A 17,648-nucleotide genomic window follows, 5' to 3' on the forward strand; every position below is an offset into this window, starting at 1 on the left:
AAGTGAATACGGGATCTCATTACATTTAACATAAACAATCACCAGCTCCGCAACTCGTAAGTCGTATATAAACGAATACCTGTTGATAAGTACCTACTAACTACATGAAATATAAACAAGCGAGCCATCAATGGGGCCCAGCAACAGGCGATGCGACATAATTCTATGACAGCCACTTTTCATTTTTTTCTTAAATAAATGTCTTGCAGTACTTTAGGATCTCATTCAAAACTAAAGTAATAGTGATTAAAATGGAGATAAACAACAAAACAAAAACTGAAAACATAAAGAATTATATGTATACTACTCAACATATAAAATGGCCTTATTGCTTTAGTATTATACGACTTCAAATCATGAAACGGTCACATAATGGTACGTAGGTAACTACCTCGTTAGTCAGTCGCGGTTACTATTATGTCATATTTTATTAGGTTAAATAGATGTTTTCACAAGACAAAATGCCCATTTTGAAACCCATTGGGTTTTCTAAACGTTGTCTTCAATCACTCTCTACTCTTTACAATATCCTTTAAAATGAGATAAAATATAAACACACTGTTAAAAAAAAAAAAAGTTGTATTGCTTTTAACCCTTCGCGCGCCGGTTTGTCTATACTTAGTTGGGTAATTTGGAGACAATGGTAATCGGCCAATAACTTTTGATTACCGTAAATTCGCATTTAACATCGTAGACTGAATTGTTTTCTTGATAAAATATTAGCTATACGATAGTTATAGGAGAGAAAAGTAATCGCTTAGGTATATAAACGCTACTTACACTTTAACGTAGTCCTTGGCGTGGAACAGAAAATAGTGTTATTTTCCGGGATCCCACTTCTGAAGCTGTAGCCACAGCTTCAGGTTATCAGGATTTTTAAATAATTCTCGACATTAGTTTTCACTTTGTATATTTTACATCTTTAATAGAATACAATCACAATACGTCCGTCGGCTCTGTCGTTCCATAATGAATGAATGTCGCCTCTAGGCTCTACACCACAATATTAAAGACGTAGCAGATATTTTATAATTATTATTTTTACATTTTAAATATTTATAATGTAATTCTTTATGTATCTAATATAAGTTTACCTAAAAGTGATAAGTGAGCTTACATTCAGTTGATTACAGTCCCCCAATAGCTAGTCTATCATTATCGTTTTACTGAGCGCACGTGCCGACTTTTGCAGGGCCCTCAGGCCTTCAAGGTCGATAATTATAATCTACGCAGCTTTCGTCCTTTAGAAGTTAGATAGGAATTTGACTTCTTTTGTTTGGCTTTTAAATGGCTAGCGCTCAGTCTGGCTTAGGTTGACTTTAAAATAGACAAAGCACCACAGTCTGCAATTACTTCAAACCTATGACCAACAAAGTAGGTACGTACCTTCTTGCACGTGAGAAATGATCATTAAATGGGTCAGGCAATATCAGGGACTAAATTAGATGACGTACCTAGGTAAACCTACCCAATAATATCCTAAGCGAATATAATTTGAAAGCCTTGGATGATTAGTATGCATCATTTAAAATAAGTGTCTTTATGAACTCCGAAGCATTTAGTATGAATTTATTACAGTACCTACTACCTAATTCAATAAAATCTCGGGTTCACTACAGTTTCGTCGCAAACTAACACTTAAAACCAATTCTCATGTTCTAAAAGCACTTAGTACAGAAATTGGTCCTTGAAAGTTACTCCGTGCTTAATAACAAAAAAACTATTGGAAAACTAAAACCAATTTTGGGTTTTCTTGAAAAAGGATGACGAACGAGATGAAGAGAGTAAGATGGGTACCTAACCTAAGTAATATGATTATATTATTATCTACACTAATCTTCACTAATGTTATAAAGAGGTAATGTTAGTAAGTTTGTTCGTAGGAGGTTATCTCGGGAACTACTCAACCGATTTTGAAAACTCTTGCAACAATAGAAAGCTACATTATTCCTGAGTGTAATATTTTATTTTCAAAAAATTAGAGAAGCTAGGGCGGGTCGCTAGTAGGTACTTTATAAACAGACTAAAAAGTGGTTTCTTTACGATTTCTCCTTACGTATAATATATAATACCCATAATATAAAAAAGAATTGACCTTTAGATTTGTCGGACTTATGGATAAGATAGGTAGATACCTATTGTTATTCACTGGGAGTAGCCAAAAATAATAATACCTAGGAGCCGAATTGAAAATCTCTGCTTCGATTTGGATAAAAAGTAGGAATTACACTTTCAAGATTATTGTGTAATGAATAACAATAATTGTAATGTTTCTTATTCTGATTCCGATCGATCAAAGTAGGTACCAACGTCTTTGATATCAGCAACGGTTTTTCGCCGCCAGATAATTGAAATCGGATTATCCAAGTTCTGAGAAATACTGATTAGCGTTGAGCGATAATCCGATGCGATCTCTTCCCATAAAACAGGTTCACTGCATAGACTATACAAATTTTATCCAGCATAAAATTATTATTTTTCGAATACGAATAAAATTTCCCTCCCCCCTTAAAAATGACGAAATGGGGGGCTTTCAAAGTGGAGATTGAATTCTACGCTATTCCTATGTCAAAAAAACGGCTACATATTAGAAACTGAAACTTGTGTAGGTATAATTTCAGGTTATATCCTGTACCTACTTGAACCACAAATATTAAAATTAGATAAACAAACGAAATTATTTCATTTTTAATGGGCATCAATATTAATTTTGACATAGCTTCACAATAATCTTAATAGATGGCACTGTCTTCTATTACATTACACAGGTAAAGCTATCTTATGGGAATTATGTGATACAGCGAGGTCTCAGTTCGGGGCGAACCACTAGTTTAACAGATCCAGAATTATTGGCATTTGCAATGTAAAACTCGCTTGAGAAACGATAAGCTCTTGCGCCTTGAAAGTTGAAACTAACCTTTGTCCTTTGAGAGTTTATTCCTACGTTTGCCTCTTTCATAGTGTTTTTTTAGTTTTTACAAAGTTCAAAATTGTGATATTATAGGTAGGTAGGTACGAGGTACTAAGGTATATTTTTTCACTGCGCATTTGACGCTGCATATATGCATAGTAAATTGTCTGTGTTTACGAGCACAGCATGTTACAGAAAATGGTAGTTAAAAAAAGTGCAGGGTTGGAGCTCTCTTTACATATTACAATGTAGGCAAGAAGTAGAAAATACTTATACCTAACTTGGGTAATATGTAACACGATGCGGATTGTTTTCGGCTCCAGGGGAAAATTAAAGAAGATTCATTTGCACCTGGGAAATCTTGTTCACGAAGAACGCTCAGTGGTTTATCCGCTTTCTCGTAGTTATATATTGCGGGTATTATGACCCAATCTATTCTGGCGTGTAAGAATATTAAACTTAATAAAGCGTGCATAATACGGCGAAGGCGGCGACGTATTGTGAAGTGTAATTTTATACGAAAATTTTATATTAAACCAATTTTTCTTCGCAAGACGTGAAGAGGTGTTATTACTGTAAATATGATTTAGGAGAGATTTATGATGAATACTTTGAAAGGTTGGACTAGACACAGAACACACAATGTTAATGTGTCCAACAAAACATCTAGAACTTATTATGCCTATTACAAAGAACTCCACGAACCGTGCTTCATACAGTTCGTTACAACAGGTATTATTGAAAGAAAGAAAGAAAGAAAGAAAAAGTGTTTTTATTGGTGCCACAGAAAACATATAAGCTCGAAATAAGATGAGATGCGTAGGTGTGGTACCAAAATGGACTCCACTCAGCATTTGCTGTGTCTGTGTCAGGAACGCAGGCACAGCGCTGGTCGAAGCATAAAGTTTCGGACAGTATAAATGATAAGATAGAATATAAGTAAGCACAAAGAATGTGGTTAATAGATAGGGTTAGTATAACTATTTAATAATAAAGTAGGTAAAAATCCGTATACGTTTTGGTTATATCCAAAACGTATACGAGTACGCGCGCATTTCTAGATGACGTTCTTTCGTTAGGTGGCCATCGTGCGTCAATCACACCAGTCGTGCTGTCTTTAGCTAGATTGATAATATTTGCATTATCAGGCCTATTATTACATCTCATCGGTTTCTACATTAAATTATGTAATAAAAAAAATATCATTACGAATAAAATATTATCTAATTAGTCCAAAACCCGCTGTCAAATAATGTGGGTTAGGCCCATAAATTATACACATTTACCGATACTCTTAAGAAGGGCAATAAATAAATGGGTTATCTCAAAAGATAACACCACCCAAACGTCATTCCAGTGAATGAAAGAGAGCCAGAATGAAGCTGTAAACGTCACTGCCATTTGCGACCAAGATCTGTTACTGTAAAGCCAAGGATACACTGTAACATTAGGCAAAGTATCCTATTTTATTGGGTTACTAGGTGATGCCTGCGACTTTGTCCGCGTGGATTTAGGTTTTTACAATCCCGTAGGATATCTTTGCTTTTCTGGGATAAAAATTAGCCTATGTCACTTTCCAGGTTTTTAATTACATATATTAATTATTATTATTCATGCAAAAAAATCATGCCAATCGGTGGCTCCCTCCGTTGCGGCGTGAAGAACGAACAAACAAACACCTTCGCATTTATAATATTAAGTATGGTATTATAAGAAGAATCCTGAATATTGCGGCCTGACAAACTATAGGTAGTTTGACAGGCCAAAACAATCATCATCTTGATCAACCCATGACCGGCCGCTATAGTGGCCGTCTACAGAACACGGGTCTCCTCACAGAAACAGAGTTTTGGGCATATGAATATGCTGACCTAGTGCGAAATGGCGGACCTAACACAGTTTTGAAAACTATTAACTGAACTCTCAGGCATGGAGGTTTCCTAACCGTTAAAGCAAATGATAGGTATTTTAATTGATTAAAATGCACATTAACTCCGAAAAGTTTGACCCGACCTCTCGAACAGAAGGCTTAACCACTAGTCTTATCACCGCGCATTTATATAAGTAATAAAACGTTTTTCTTATCATACATTTTATTTACTACTAGCTGATGCCCGCAGCTTCGCCCGCGTGGATTGGTCAGATCCCCTGCAGCATCAGGATTGAGGAGTTGGAATCCAATTTTTTTATGAAACAATGTCGCAAAGTTCCTCTATCGATTAAAAAAAAATTACGCAAATCGGTTCAGAAATCTCAGAGATTTCGGTGTACATGGGTAGAAAAACACAACTCCCTTTTTGAAAGTCGGTTAAAAAAGTAGCCTATGTTACACCCTGGTCAATCCTCTACTTGTCTGTGAAAATCCCGTCAAAATCGGTTCAGCCGTTCCAAAGATTAGCCTTTTCAAACAGACAGACAGACAGACAGACAGACAGACAGACAGACAGACAAAAATTTTAAAAACGTGTGATTCAGTTAAGGTATCGTTCAAATAACCCTATGAGCTTAATATGAGGTAGTTATTTCGAAATTACAGACAGACACTCCAAGTTTATTTATTAGTATAGATGTACCTAATAGGTATCGCCTTGATAAATACATAGTAGGTACTAAATCTGTTTTATACTTAAATAATACCTTGTGACCACACAAGAAAGAACGTTTGTTCGTTCGAGACACAGTGTTGCTGACTAAATACAAACGCCTTATTTTCGGTCTTGTCTACACGCACCTTAGGATGCGCTAGCGCAATACGAGCGTAAACACACACTACAGCACAGATGAAAGGCGACCGCGGCGCCCGAGTACCTAACTACCTACTTATCGCATGCCTGCAACCATTCCATAAACTGCTGTCAGCACCCCAAAATAGACTGACGAAAATAACAAAAATACTATGAATTCCCAAGGTCGTAAAACCAACGACAGGATTCGAAATTTTACTTACGCAGACAGGCTTTTTATGGAACAATAGTTAAGATTCTTCAGTTCGGATTGTATCTTTCCTTATGCTTTGCTTGGAGTTTCTAAACAAACGTTTAGGACTCTGAAAAAAGCTGAGTCTTCAAAAAAGTGGTCAGAGTTCACCTATTTAGGCAAAGAAAGGAGATCTGAAATCTAAGCAGGAGTTTTGTGATTTTGCATCCGAGAAAATCCGAGAAAAGTTTGATTTTTAGTTAATTGTTCAAAATTAACTAAATATCAAACTTTTCTTAGATTTCTCAGTCCTTTAGAGGACTCTCATCTCATTATTTAAGCATTCTAGAATCATGATAAAATCACATACATTCGAAAGCACTTACAACGGTTATACAAAAGAAATCAATACCGGAATTCTAAAAATAAAATTAAGTGCATTCTCGATACTTTTGTCTATATTAAGTTGAGAAAAAAAAACTAAGAGCAGAGGCCAGGTGCGTTCAGCATCCGCCTTTTAGTAAAAAAAAGTGGCAGTTGCAAGCCGGGACCAATCTCGTCTCAATACGAGTTTGGAGTTTTGTGCTTTGCTACCTCTTAAGTTTGGCCACGAGTAGGTATGGTAAGTCTGAACAGAAGAAGACCTATAACTAAATATTTTAAACAACAATTTTTAAAAAGACCTCACATAAATAGATACATATAATACGTACATATACATATTTAAAGTAAAGGTATTTATTTGCTCTTATGTCAGAGTTTCGGTATTAAAAGTAGGTACTCGTATAAGCAAGCGATGATATAACATAAAAGTGATTGATGATGATAGCAACCAAGAGGGAACATTTTTCCTAACTTTTCTTGAAAAACTTTGCAACTTATCAAACTGCTCAAAGCAGGGTTTCGTCGTTAGATAACTGTAGAAGTAAAGTTTTATTGAAGGCCAATGTAAAAGAAAATACGGTTAAAAAGAGTTTAACGACGTTCCGAAAAAGATTTCCTTTGAAAAGATGAAATATTACACTTAACGTAATACCGAAAAAAAATATAATAAGCGAAAAGACAGATTGCCTAAAATACCCATCACTGTTGGATTATTATTTATTTACAGAGGTGCCAACTGCCATACAGCCCTGACTTGACTTGTAAGAGAATCAACTGTGCTTTTGGACAGTAAATTGGCACCGGTGGAAGTTGGAGTACTTTGCCCATATTATGAGAAACAGCAAATACGAACTCCTTCAGCTCGTAATTCAGGGAAAAATAGGGGGCAGAAGACCACCTAGATGAAGAAGAACATCGTGGTTCAAGAATTTACGCCAATGCAAAGGTACGGTTATATTACCCGATCTTTATTCCGCGCAGCAGCGCAGCGTCCAAGGTGGAGATCAGCGGCTCTACAAGAAGAAGTGGGCACTGCAATTTGCTTTTATTGTGACAATAATATTGCTATAATTTTATTACACATACCTATTATTATGACACAACTCATACGTTGTAAAGAGATAAAGCTTACTTAAAAATATTTATGTCTTTATTATTTGATTGGGGGGCGGGGGCAAATTTTTGATGCCTGATGTACTACCTACATACCTATCCCATATTTACTGATATCGGATCTAGTCTAGGGTTTACAAGCTACCTAGAAATGACTGGGGTGGCTTATAGTTAATACCTACCAAGCAACTTACTAGTAAAAGTTAATCGAAATTTATTAACCAAATGCTGGTTAGCGAAGATACCATGATGATTTCTTGTCTGTTAAATGAATAATAACAGTGCACACGGTTCCCAAATCCCAAGCATGTGGTTAATTTTTTTTTTAAGGAACTCCGCATCGAACATTACTTTTTGCTCTACCTGCAGTCAACACCTGTCGCCGAAATTATAATGTAGGTTAGAACATTGAACGCTGAAAATGATTTAGAATTTAGATTTAAGTAATCTTGACAACGAACAAAAGTTCGTAGGATCTTGTGTTTTAAATGCCCATTATAAATAATATACATTTAATAGGTACCTACTTAATGGCAATTATTCAAACACTTTCCATAATTTTTAGATTTCCGTAACTCAAAAGGAAAAACGGAACCCTTAGGTATAGGATAATTTTGTTGTCTGTCTGTCGTGCCTGTCAAGAAAACCTATAGGGTAGGTACTTCCCGTTGACCTAGAATGATGGTAGGTAGGTACTAGGTAGGTCTTATATAGCACAAGTAAAGGAAAAAATCCGAAAACCGTGAAATTGTGGTTATACGGTCTACTTACCACAAAAAAAATGTCTCTCAATTTTCAAAGTAAGATGACTAAGTATACTAAGTGGGGTACCTATCATATGAAAGGGCTTTACCCATACATTCTAAAACAGGTTTGTATTTATTTTTATTCATAATAGTTTTTGATCTATCGTGCAAAATGTTGGAAAAAAAAGTAAGTAAGCGCCGTAAGTATGCGCGCTTGCGCATACTTACGGCACGATAACCCCTTTTTAGGGTTCCGTAGTAATAAAACAAGGAACCCTTCCTCTTTCGTCAAGCCCATCCATCCGTGTGTCCATGTGCCCATTTAAAAAATAAACTATATGAGCTGAAATCAAGTAGAGTTAAAGAAACCTATTATCGCAACAGAGGCATGTAGGTATTAAAAAATAATGTGCCTCCTGAACATCAAGAGTGATTCTAAAAAATGTTGGTTGAACCCTTCGGGTGATCCTTTTATAATTAAGTATCATACAATAAATACGAGATTTTTAAACAGTTTTGAAAGACTAGAAAATTCAAAACAATTTCAGCTAGGTAATATTTATCTTTTAAATTGTCTATAAATAATTACTTAAGTTGTATAATAAACCGTTCTCGGAAAAAAACAGTAGTATATAATATGTAATATCTAAATCTTCATTAGACACACATGACGTCTCTTAGCTTAGAGCACCGAATATTATTTGGACAGGACACGCATAAAATCGCTCTATCATTTCTCCGGGACCCTCCAATTTATTCCTTCCAAAATGAGCTTTAAGTAAGTACCTAAGTATGTATATATTTTAATCTTCCTTAATTAAAGTTATAACCGAAAATGAGAAGCGTAATATTTTTTTATTTGTTAAGTGGAAAAGATAATGCTATGAAAATACCTATTATACCTACTTAGCTCAAATTATACAAATTAATAAAATATTATTCATAGGCAAAATCTAATAGGTACCTATAGCAAAAACTTAAGACAGTGTGAGCTTTTTGTAACGTGAAAGCTTTTCAATGCCGTCTTATCATGTCTCACGCAAGTTAGGTAGATACCTAGGTACTTTTGCGCTCTAAGGCTTGCGGCCTTAAACCAAGCTTTTATTTGTGATTGTGTGAAAGCAAAAATATTATAAGCATAGCTACTTAAGTTTTCCTTACCTGTCAAAAGTAGCAAGACTAGACGCCGCATCTTGGAATCCTGTTTGCGTGTGTAGGCACGAGTTTTACGGGAATTTACGAAGTAGGCAAAACCATCATCAGATTTACCCGATCAAGCTAATGTTTACGCGACTCAGCTGACGTCCTCGTCTTTACGTTCGCTAATCAACCACACACTCGCACACTGCGGGACCCGCACGCTGCAGTGTCAACGGCACAGGCTCGCTAGAAAAACTGGACACCCGGCGAAAGCTGTCCTTTCCAAAGAGCGTCAAATCGCAAAACTGTCCCAACTGGACAAACTATTCATTCATGATTTATAATACCGCGTCGGAAAGCTGGTTGACAGGTCTCCACTGTGATGAAAACATTACACATGGCTCGAGCGGTTAGGGAAGCTCCGGCGCGCGCGATCGTAGCGCACGGCGGCTGACTCGCGAGTTGCGTGAGTGGGCCGGCGGCGGGCGGCGGGGCGCGGGGGCGGCACGCCTGCGCGCCTCGCCCGCGCCGCACCACCTACAGTATTGACCGACGACGCCTCCTTTCCACATCGAACATCCTTAACTAGGTACTGCGAATTCTCCTTTGAAGATTCCCCTAATTCCTCCCTCCGATCTAGAGACGCCACGTGCAGAATTTACAGGAGCCTGAACAATTTCTTTTTTTTCTCAAAATTAGTATTTTCTTTTTCTTGTAAAGCAATATGATACTTTTTCCTGTAATCAGAAATATTCATGTGAAAATTAATCTTATTTTCATTTGAATATAAATGTAATATCAACCAGCTGAAATAATACCTAGTTACTAGTAAGTAGGTAGGTAAGAGTCTAACGTCTTTTACATTAGGTCACCTAGCATTTTGGAAAATAGAAATTATACCTATAAGCTAAAGAAATTTCTATTTTCCATCCTAATAAACCTACAATATTAAACCTAGGAACAATAATACCTATACCTACCTACCTAGGTAGGTATATTATTGTTCTATACCTACCTTGTAATATGTAGGTTGCTTACGAGTTGAATTTGAACAAAAGGCGATACAAAATTATTTAGGTTAGATTAAGAAATATTATTAAAACAATAGCTTGTAAGATTTCGATATAATTACTGTTTAGTTTATAAAGAGTCGATCATAAGCCTCCACCAAATAAAGACGTCACCTACAACGCCGTCTCTCCACCATTTAATATCCACCAAAAAGTTTAATATTTCAACCTATTCGATTAAATTCGTGCAAATAGGGTGGGTAGGTAATTAATAATATTAAATTGAGATTGACGTAATTATGCGTCTAACTGCCGTTGTTACATAAAGCCTCATTAATCATTATATCCAACAAAAAATATTAGCTCTACTTAGTTAAAACGATCTCCATAAGATCACTTTAATGACGTCATCACAATATTCGATGCCAAATTCAGCGATGGCACATCCTTAACCAATATTAATTCATAGAGAAAGAGATTGACGTAATCAGGTCTACGTGTCTAACTGTAGGTTGTTACATATTAGCCAGATCCAACTGAAATATTCGATCTAGGCTTTACTGGACTTGGACTAGTGCCTCATAGAGAACGCATTAATAACGTCATCACACTATATGATGCCAATTTCAGAGACAGCACATCCTTAAAAAATAATAATTGGTTAGGAAGGCTATTCTAAAATGAAGAAGACTTGGCTCAGATTTTACTTAGAGTTAAACTGAGACAGGCGTGAGAACTGTGCAACATAACTTGTCAAATTCAAAGTAGGCATAGGTACGTCTATAGATCTCCTCAGCCTTTGGACGAGGATGGAATAATCCCATACGGGGTAAGTGGGAAATATTTTTGAAAAGGTAGATAGGTACATACATAATATTAGCAAATGTAGCAAAGACCTGCCAAAATATTCGTCTCTGAAATTGGCATCGAATAGTGTGATGACCTCATTAATGCGCCCCCCATAAGTAGGCACTAGTCCAAGTAGAGTAGAGCCCTAGATCGAATGTTTTAGTTTAATTGAGAATTTATGTAACAACAGCAGTTTTTCGTCTTATGCAGAGCCCTTCAGACTGCATAACGTTGACCGTTGCCGATCTATTGTGATAGGCACCGCTTTACAGTTCTAGTCCAATAATGATTGCCGCCAGGAACAGCAGCAGCATCTTGGCTGAGATGTTTACGTCTAACAACAGCAGTTAGACGCGTAATTACGTCAATCTTAGTGTGGTTTTACAGTGACGCTTTCGCCAGCGCGGTTGGTGAGCGTCGCAGGCCACGAGCTTTGCGTCTCTTGGATCGTTACATAGTCGCGCGGATGGCCCGCGCTGACGGCAATTCGGCCACCGCGCTTATCACCCGCGCGGACGGTAAGCGTCACTGTAAAACCAGCCTTAATTATTATTAGTATCCTTTAAACTATCCACAGCTATGCATAAAGGCCACCAGTTGTAGTAGGTACTGTGTGCCTAATTGTGTTGATATACGAGAGATAATTTATTGGTAGATAGAGCCACAAATTAAAATATCCCTAAGTAGGATAGAATGGTTGCGGTGGTCGCGATATCAAATTAAGACTGAGGTATCTTCTATAGGAAGCGCGCCCCACTTAGGCAGCATCATCACTTACCAGCAGGTTTGGTTTTAGCCAAGATAAAGATATGGTCAGCCGCTTGCTTGCGAACGCGTTGTGGCTGTGGTGTGGTCGATATTGTATTTCATATAGTTTTGTGCTCAACGACGTATTCTGCTGTTGTGGTTGGAATTGTGGTCCGTCTGAAGAGACTTTGGGGCCTACCGCTTACCGAGCCATAGTTTGACAGCGACAGGGTGACGGTCATAATTATCTCTGATTGGCCAACACTCACTCACTATTGGCTACAATGTAGTGTTGCAACAAGAATATCATAAATTCAATTAATCACTACAGTAAAGATTGTAGTGCCGCTTTTCCGGAATCGACTAGCCTAAGCACTTTGCACTAAGCGACCTCTTCCGCCTTTGCAGCAGGCTGTCATACAAAAGTTCATGTAAGTAATGTTCATAAAAGAAAAAAGATGGCGCAAAAGAAAATACTTGCAAGATCGCGTATGAATTCTCATTATACAAGGCAGAAATACATGAAAGATTAAATAAAACAAAATACTTATTTTGCGTAAAATATGTCGATAGTTACCAGACCCTACCTTTACCAATAGTAGGTACCTACTTACCTAATTTTTTATAATAACTGTGGAAAGTGCTCAAGCATGCGCGCCGACTTTGACTATTAATCATCTAATAATATATTTGGAATGATTACTTACTAAATATTATATTTTTTCTTATACAAGGTTTTGCATTTTTAAATAGAACTTCATCTTTTCAATTGTGAGGCTTCCTGTGCACGGACCCGGAGCTCCACTGGCACCAGACCGTAATTTAGGTGCCATGATTTTATTACATGAAAATAGTATGTACACAAAAAGTACTGGTATGAGTGGTATGGCTCATGTGCGTTTTTCAGGGTTCCATACCTCAAAAGGAAAAACGGGACCCTTATAGGATCACTTTGTTGTCTGTCTGTCCGTCTGTCAACAAAACCTTTAGGGTACTTCCCGTTGACCTAGAATCATAAAATTTGGCACGTAGGAATTTGGAATAAATCTGCAAACCGTGAATTTGTGAAATTTGTTACATCATTAAAAAAATCAAAATGTGTTCAAATTTCAAAGTAAGATAACTATACCAAGTGGGGTATCATATGAAAGAGCTATACCTGTACATTCTAAAACAGATTTTTATTTATTTTTATGCATAATAGTTTTTGATTTATCGTGCAAAATGTCCAAAAAAATACCAGAGTACGGAACACTTGGTGCGCGAGTCTTACTCGCAGTTGGCCAGTTTTTTATTTGTATACTAACTTACGGTCTGATGCTTGTGCGGCTATACTACGATCTAACTATACTGAAAACTTCAAAAATAAACAAATAAATACATACATAAATTCGAGTCAATTGTTTATTTTTTTGATGCAATAATTATTATTATTACAATACACTACTCTATTTTCTACTATACAATATTAACAATAAATAATTACTTATTTAACTTTTACTTCTTGTGCTTCTAGTTTCGCCTTCGTCCATGCTTGGATAAATTGTTTCCTTATTTCAAAAGCTATGACAGCCGCTGCCATTCCCGTGTTCAGACTTTCAACTCCTCTTTGTAGAGGAATATGCAATCGTAGGCCATTTCTGCTTGCTGCAAATCTAAAAGCAATTAATTATAATTAATTTTAATTTTTAGCTTATTAAGTCGAAGCTGTTACAGTACCTAGTATTTTTATAAGTTACGCCGATGTATTTGGCAGAATCTTATTTGTGAATGGCGCAAAAATATCTCAGTCAATCATAGCGCGCGTCTGACCTATAGTGGTTTTTAGTACGCGCGATTTAGCACTAGTCTCTTTTGTTCTTGTGTTTAAAATCTTAACGCCAAGCAATAAGGTCTTTATTTCATTGGTGTGCATTTAGTTTTAGTCGGCGTTAGGTTGCACTATTCAGTGCAAACGAATTTTGCTGGTGCGAATTATTAACTAGTAGTACTGTAACATCATCATCATCATAATGATCAACGCATCACCTGCTCACTATAAAAGACCACGGTTCTTCTCTCAGAGTGAGAGGAGGTCCTGTATACAAGTGATGAATTCCTTAATAACAAAGGCGTCAAAGCAACCGGCTAAGGTTTTAGTTACTCACAAGATGACGTAGTTGTATTGTTTTTATACAACTATAACTATATAATTTTATTTTTATTTTATATTGACAATTACGAAAAGCACAAAAAATCAGGCAAATCGGTCGATTGCTGATCTTACATGCATGAGGCAATTGATTCTTATTATATAGAATACAAACCTGTAACTGTCTTCACTAATTCCTTCTGTCTCGCCACCTATCACAAGTGTAACATGCTTGATATTCCCAAAATCAACACTGTAATATGGCACAATTGGTACAAGGTTGTGTAACATCTCCTCTTCTGTTGTTCCTTCACCGGTAGTTCTTGTATCACTGTCAGCTATAAATAGTGAGGTGTTTGTTTCCAATAGTTTGGGCATTTCCTCCCAGTCTATCGAGGGGTATATGGACTGTCTAAAGTGTGCACCTGCAGCACTTCTTATTACTTTTGGATCCCAAAGGTCGACGCAGCCTGAAAATTATTGTTAAAAAATATTAATTGAAATTGAGTAGTTGGTGAACTAAACCATGTTCTGGGTGCGGAAACGGCGGTATCACGACACGTCAGATTAATGTGCGCGCGTCAGTGCTGTGTTATGACGCGTCAGAGTCGCATCGCTTGTTTATTTAGGTAAATAGTTTATTTTGCCTCTTAAAAATGATTTGATTGATTCAAAACATTATCCTGATGCGTCAGAACACTACATTGAAATGCTAGGCATTACATCAGGACACGACACGTGTCGTCATGTCAGTTAAATATAAATCCGCCTTAACTCAAGATAGATCAAATCCAGGTGCCAACAGGATAAGGAAAAAAAATTGGTTGTCTGTAAAGTCGGTTTACTGACGATAGTTGAACGTGACAACAAGGGCCGATTGTGCTTCTTTGTCGCTCGTTCCGCGCTCTCGCTTGCACTTCAAGCCTTACATGGAACGCCTCAGAGCGAGGTAACGCCGCACGAGTCATGTGTTTTCGTGCGTGCAGCCGGCTCTATCGAATTATAAGACGTTGTCACGTCAAAAATGGAACTGTACCTTTTGTAAGAAGAACTTTCTCACAGCCAACTCCCACAGCTGCTCTAAGTATTGCACCGAGGTTCCCAGGTGTACGTACATTATCACAAATAAACTGCAACGGTAATGGCCTTGAAAAGGTCTTGATGTTGTCAGGAGTGGGCATTTCAAATACACCTGCAATATTGAACCATTTATTATTAAATTGTACAATGAATGTTGATATTTAAAATTGAGGATGCCTACAAATCTTTTAAATTATGTCATGGTCACTGAAAGATACTACATATATGGGTACTTAATAGGCAAAATCATACAAATTTTAAATTATTATATAAACTTTTGAATGTTTGTTACATTCAGGCATTGTTTATTTCATTGAGTTGAAAATTTGCACACTTGTGGTGTGTTATTGGTGTAGTAATTGATACCTCAGATATATGAATGAAATATACTACTGATGATTGTACCACAGCTATTATGTACATTGATATCCCCATTACAAATCCATTCACATTGACGAGTAAGAAGATACAAATCACATAAGAATAAAAGCTGCCTACAAGATTGAATCAAAATCAGGAGTCTTAAGTCTCTACTTTAGACATGTTTTTAACCTACCTACAGGCATATTTTTGTATAATGAATATCATTGCATAGTACCATCCACATACAATAGAAAAATAAGAGAAATAAGAAGAATAGAATAGAATACATGCAGAAGTGTACATCACACTAATATTATAAAGTAGAAAGTTTGTATGTGTGTGTATGTTTGTTACTCCTTCACGCAAAAACTACTGGACGGATTGGGCTGAAATTTAGAATGGAGATAGATTATACCCTGGATTAGCACATAGGCTAATTTTTATCCCGGAAAATCAAAGAGTTCCCACGGGAATTTTAAAAACCTATATCCACGCAAACGAAGTTGCGGGCATCAGCCAGTAATAAAATAAATCCTTACCAAAAATCCCAGTCGATGTTTCTACATCTGACCACATTGCTATCTCTTTATACGGAATCTTAAAAAATTGGACCCCTGTCTTTGGGAGGAGTGGTCTGAGGTGGTCTAAATCCTCCATTCGGCTAAATATCACATATTTTAAGATGCATTTTGCCTGCAATCCATCAACTATTAACCGCCATCCTTCCACTAATATCTGTCCAGTACGTATCCTTTCTTTCTTCGACTTCAGTTTCACAAGAAGAGAGCTATAAAACAGTTTTCAAGTTATATTAAAAATCAGACAAATAACTGCAAAGACTACCCAAAACATGTTTTTACACATTATACCGGACTTCATCTGTGTTGGTGTTAGCTGGCGGACGTGCTCTGCCTTTTTGGAGTGTTTTTTTGTTAAAACTGACTGGAAAGCGCTCAAAGGGGGTGCCGTGCGTGTGTCGGCGAGCGCAGGCACAGACAGAGTCCATACTTGTATAGTTTAACTAACTTGTTACAAATAACTACAAACTTGACATTGGGTAATCTTTGTAAAGCCAGAGAGAGAAAAAAAAACACATTATACCTAACAGTCAGACATATCATGCTCTTGTTGAATTTTTCAAGGCGAATGTAAAGTGAGGTAGTACAAGCAATTTAGTTAGCAGTCTTCAATTTAAACACTCATGTAATATAAATCTATTTCTTTTTAGACATGTATATTATTATTATTTATGTATATAGCACATAACTAACTTTTCCAGTCGTGGATTCAAGTCAATCCTGTAGGAATCTTCCAAAAACCTCTTTTTGTAGTGGTCTATATTATAAAGAGAACCTATAAGTATACAAAATCCCAAGATTTAGTCCCATGAGTTATCCATATTCCGTGCTAAACTAACAAAAGTGAGTTTTCACAGCTCAACTACTGAACACAATATCTAAGAAGAAATTGTATGTAATATAATAATAAAAGATTCACATGCTTGATTTCTTCTTTCCAGTTACACAATACACACCTACTTGTATAGTTTAAAGAATTCTAATCTTAGACTTATCCAAAACATTTAAAAAAACATTTTACCTTATCCTCCCATCCTTTTCTTTTAGCTTTTCATAAATAATTTCACCTGTATCATCGAAGACTTTTTTTTGGCTCAGGTAAAATTTTCTTTTTTTTAACATGGTTTCTCTGTTCTCTTTAATTTTTTGTGATTTCTCTGCATTAATATTACTCGTTTTAGAATCATCATTTTCTTCTGGAGTAATAGGCACATTCTTTGACTTTTTTAATATATCAGGACTCAAGCTCAAGTCTATGATCTTTTCTTTTTTAATGATAGTTTTGGACTCCGATTCAAATGGTAACATGACCTTAGCTGGATTTCTGTGCATCCATCTGCCATATAACCTAATAGAAGAAAAGCATGGTGTGTGGCGCATAAATGCACAAGTTAGATGGTAAATATTCTTAGACATGGTGCACTCACAATGTGTTTTAATAAGTGAGATAGTATTATTAATTATTCGCAGTATAAAAGCACCAATGCGATTTTATTTTACTGAAGAAACCACAGGCTGAACCTTAGATCAAACCATCATTAAACCCTATATACATAATACATCCTACTCTATGATCAAACTAGTCAAACAAAACAACTTCAGGGACAGGATCACAGATCACTATATACCAGTGGACAGGATGGGCAGTTCAGCCTTCACATTGACTATTTGACATTTGAT

The 17,648-nt window shown here is 36.4% G+C and overlaps 2 protein-coding genes across 2 annotated transcripts in view; both read right to left on the bottom strand.

Moving 5' to 3' along the window:
* The window catches only part of LOC123880460 (transmembrane protein 132E), a 119,130-nt gene extending 109,473 nt beyond the window's left edge, over positions 1 to 9,657 (bottom strand). The window contains exon 1 of the mRNA XM_045928590.1: positions 9,232 to 9,657. Coding sequence (XP_045784546.1) covers positions 9,232 to 9,262 — 31 coding nt within the window. The 5' untranslated portion in view covers positions 9,263 to 9,657. The remainder of the gene's footprint in view (positions 1 to 9,231) is intronic.
* Positions 9,658 to 13,202: 3,545 nt separating this feature from the next.
* Positions 13,203 to 17,600, bottom strand: LOC123880560 (rRNA methyltransferase 3A, mitochondrial). The gene is made up of 5 exons (XM_045928746.1): positions 16,990 to 17,600; positions 15,930 to 16,177; positions 14,984 to 15,139; positions 14,123 to 14,417; positions 13,203 to 13,471 (listed from the first exon to the last, which is right to left on the bottom strand). The coding sequence occupies exons 1-5, from the start codon at positions 17,382 to 17,384 to the stop codon at positions 13,303 to 13,305; spliced, it is 1,263 nt and encodes a 420-aa protein (XP_045784702.1). The 5' UTR covers positions 17,385 to 17,600; the 3' UTR covers positions 13,203 to 13,302.
* Between the last annotated feature and the right edge of the window lie 48 nt (positions 17,601 to 17,648).

The sequence above is a fragment of the Maniola jurtina genome, chromosome 3 (genome assembly GCF_905333055.1).
Source record: "Maniola jurtina chromosome 3, ilManJurt1.1, whole genome shotgun sequence".
NCBI classification, from domain to species: Eukaryota; Metazoa; Arthropoda; class Insecta; order Lepidoptera; family Nymphalidae; genus Maniola; species Maniola jurtina.

Excerpts from the sequence above, each read along its gene's own strand:
- LOC123880560 (XM_045928746.1), bottom strand. The coding sequence starts at position 17,384 with ATGTCTAAGAATATTTACCATCTAACTTGTGCATTTATGCGCCACACA. Across the intron at positions 15,140-15,929 it reads AACATCGACTGGGATTTTTG|GTGTATTTGAAATGCCCACT; the intron begins GTAAGGATTTAT and ends TCAATATTGCAG. Across the intron at positions 14,418-14,983 it reads GAAAGTTCTTCTTACAAAAG|GCTGCGTCGACCTTTGGGAT; the intron begins GTACAGTTCCAT and ends AATAATTTTCAG.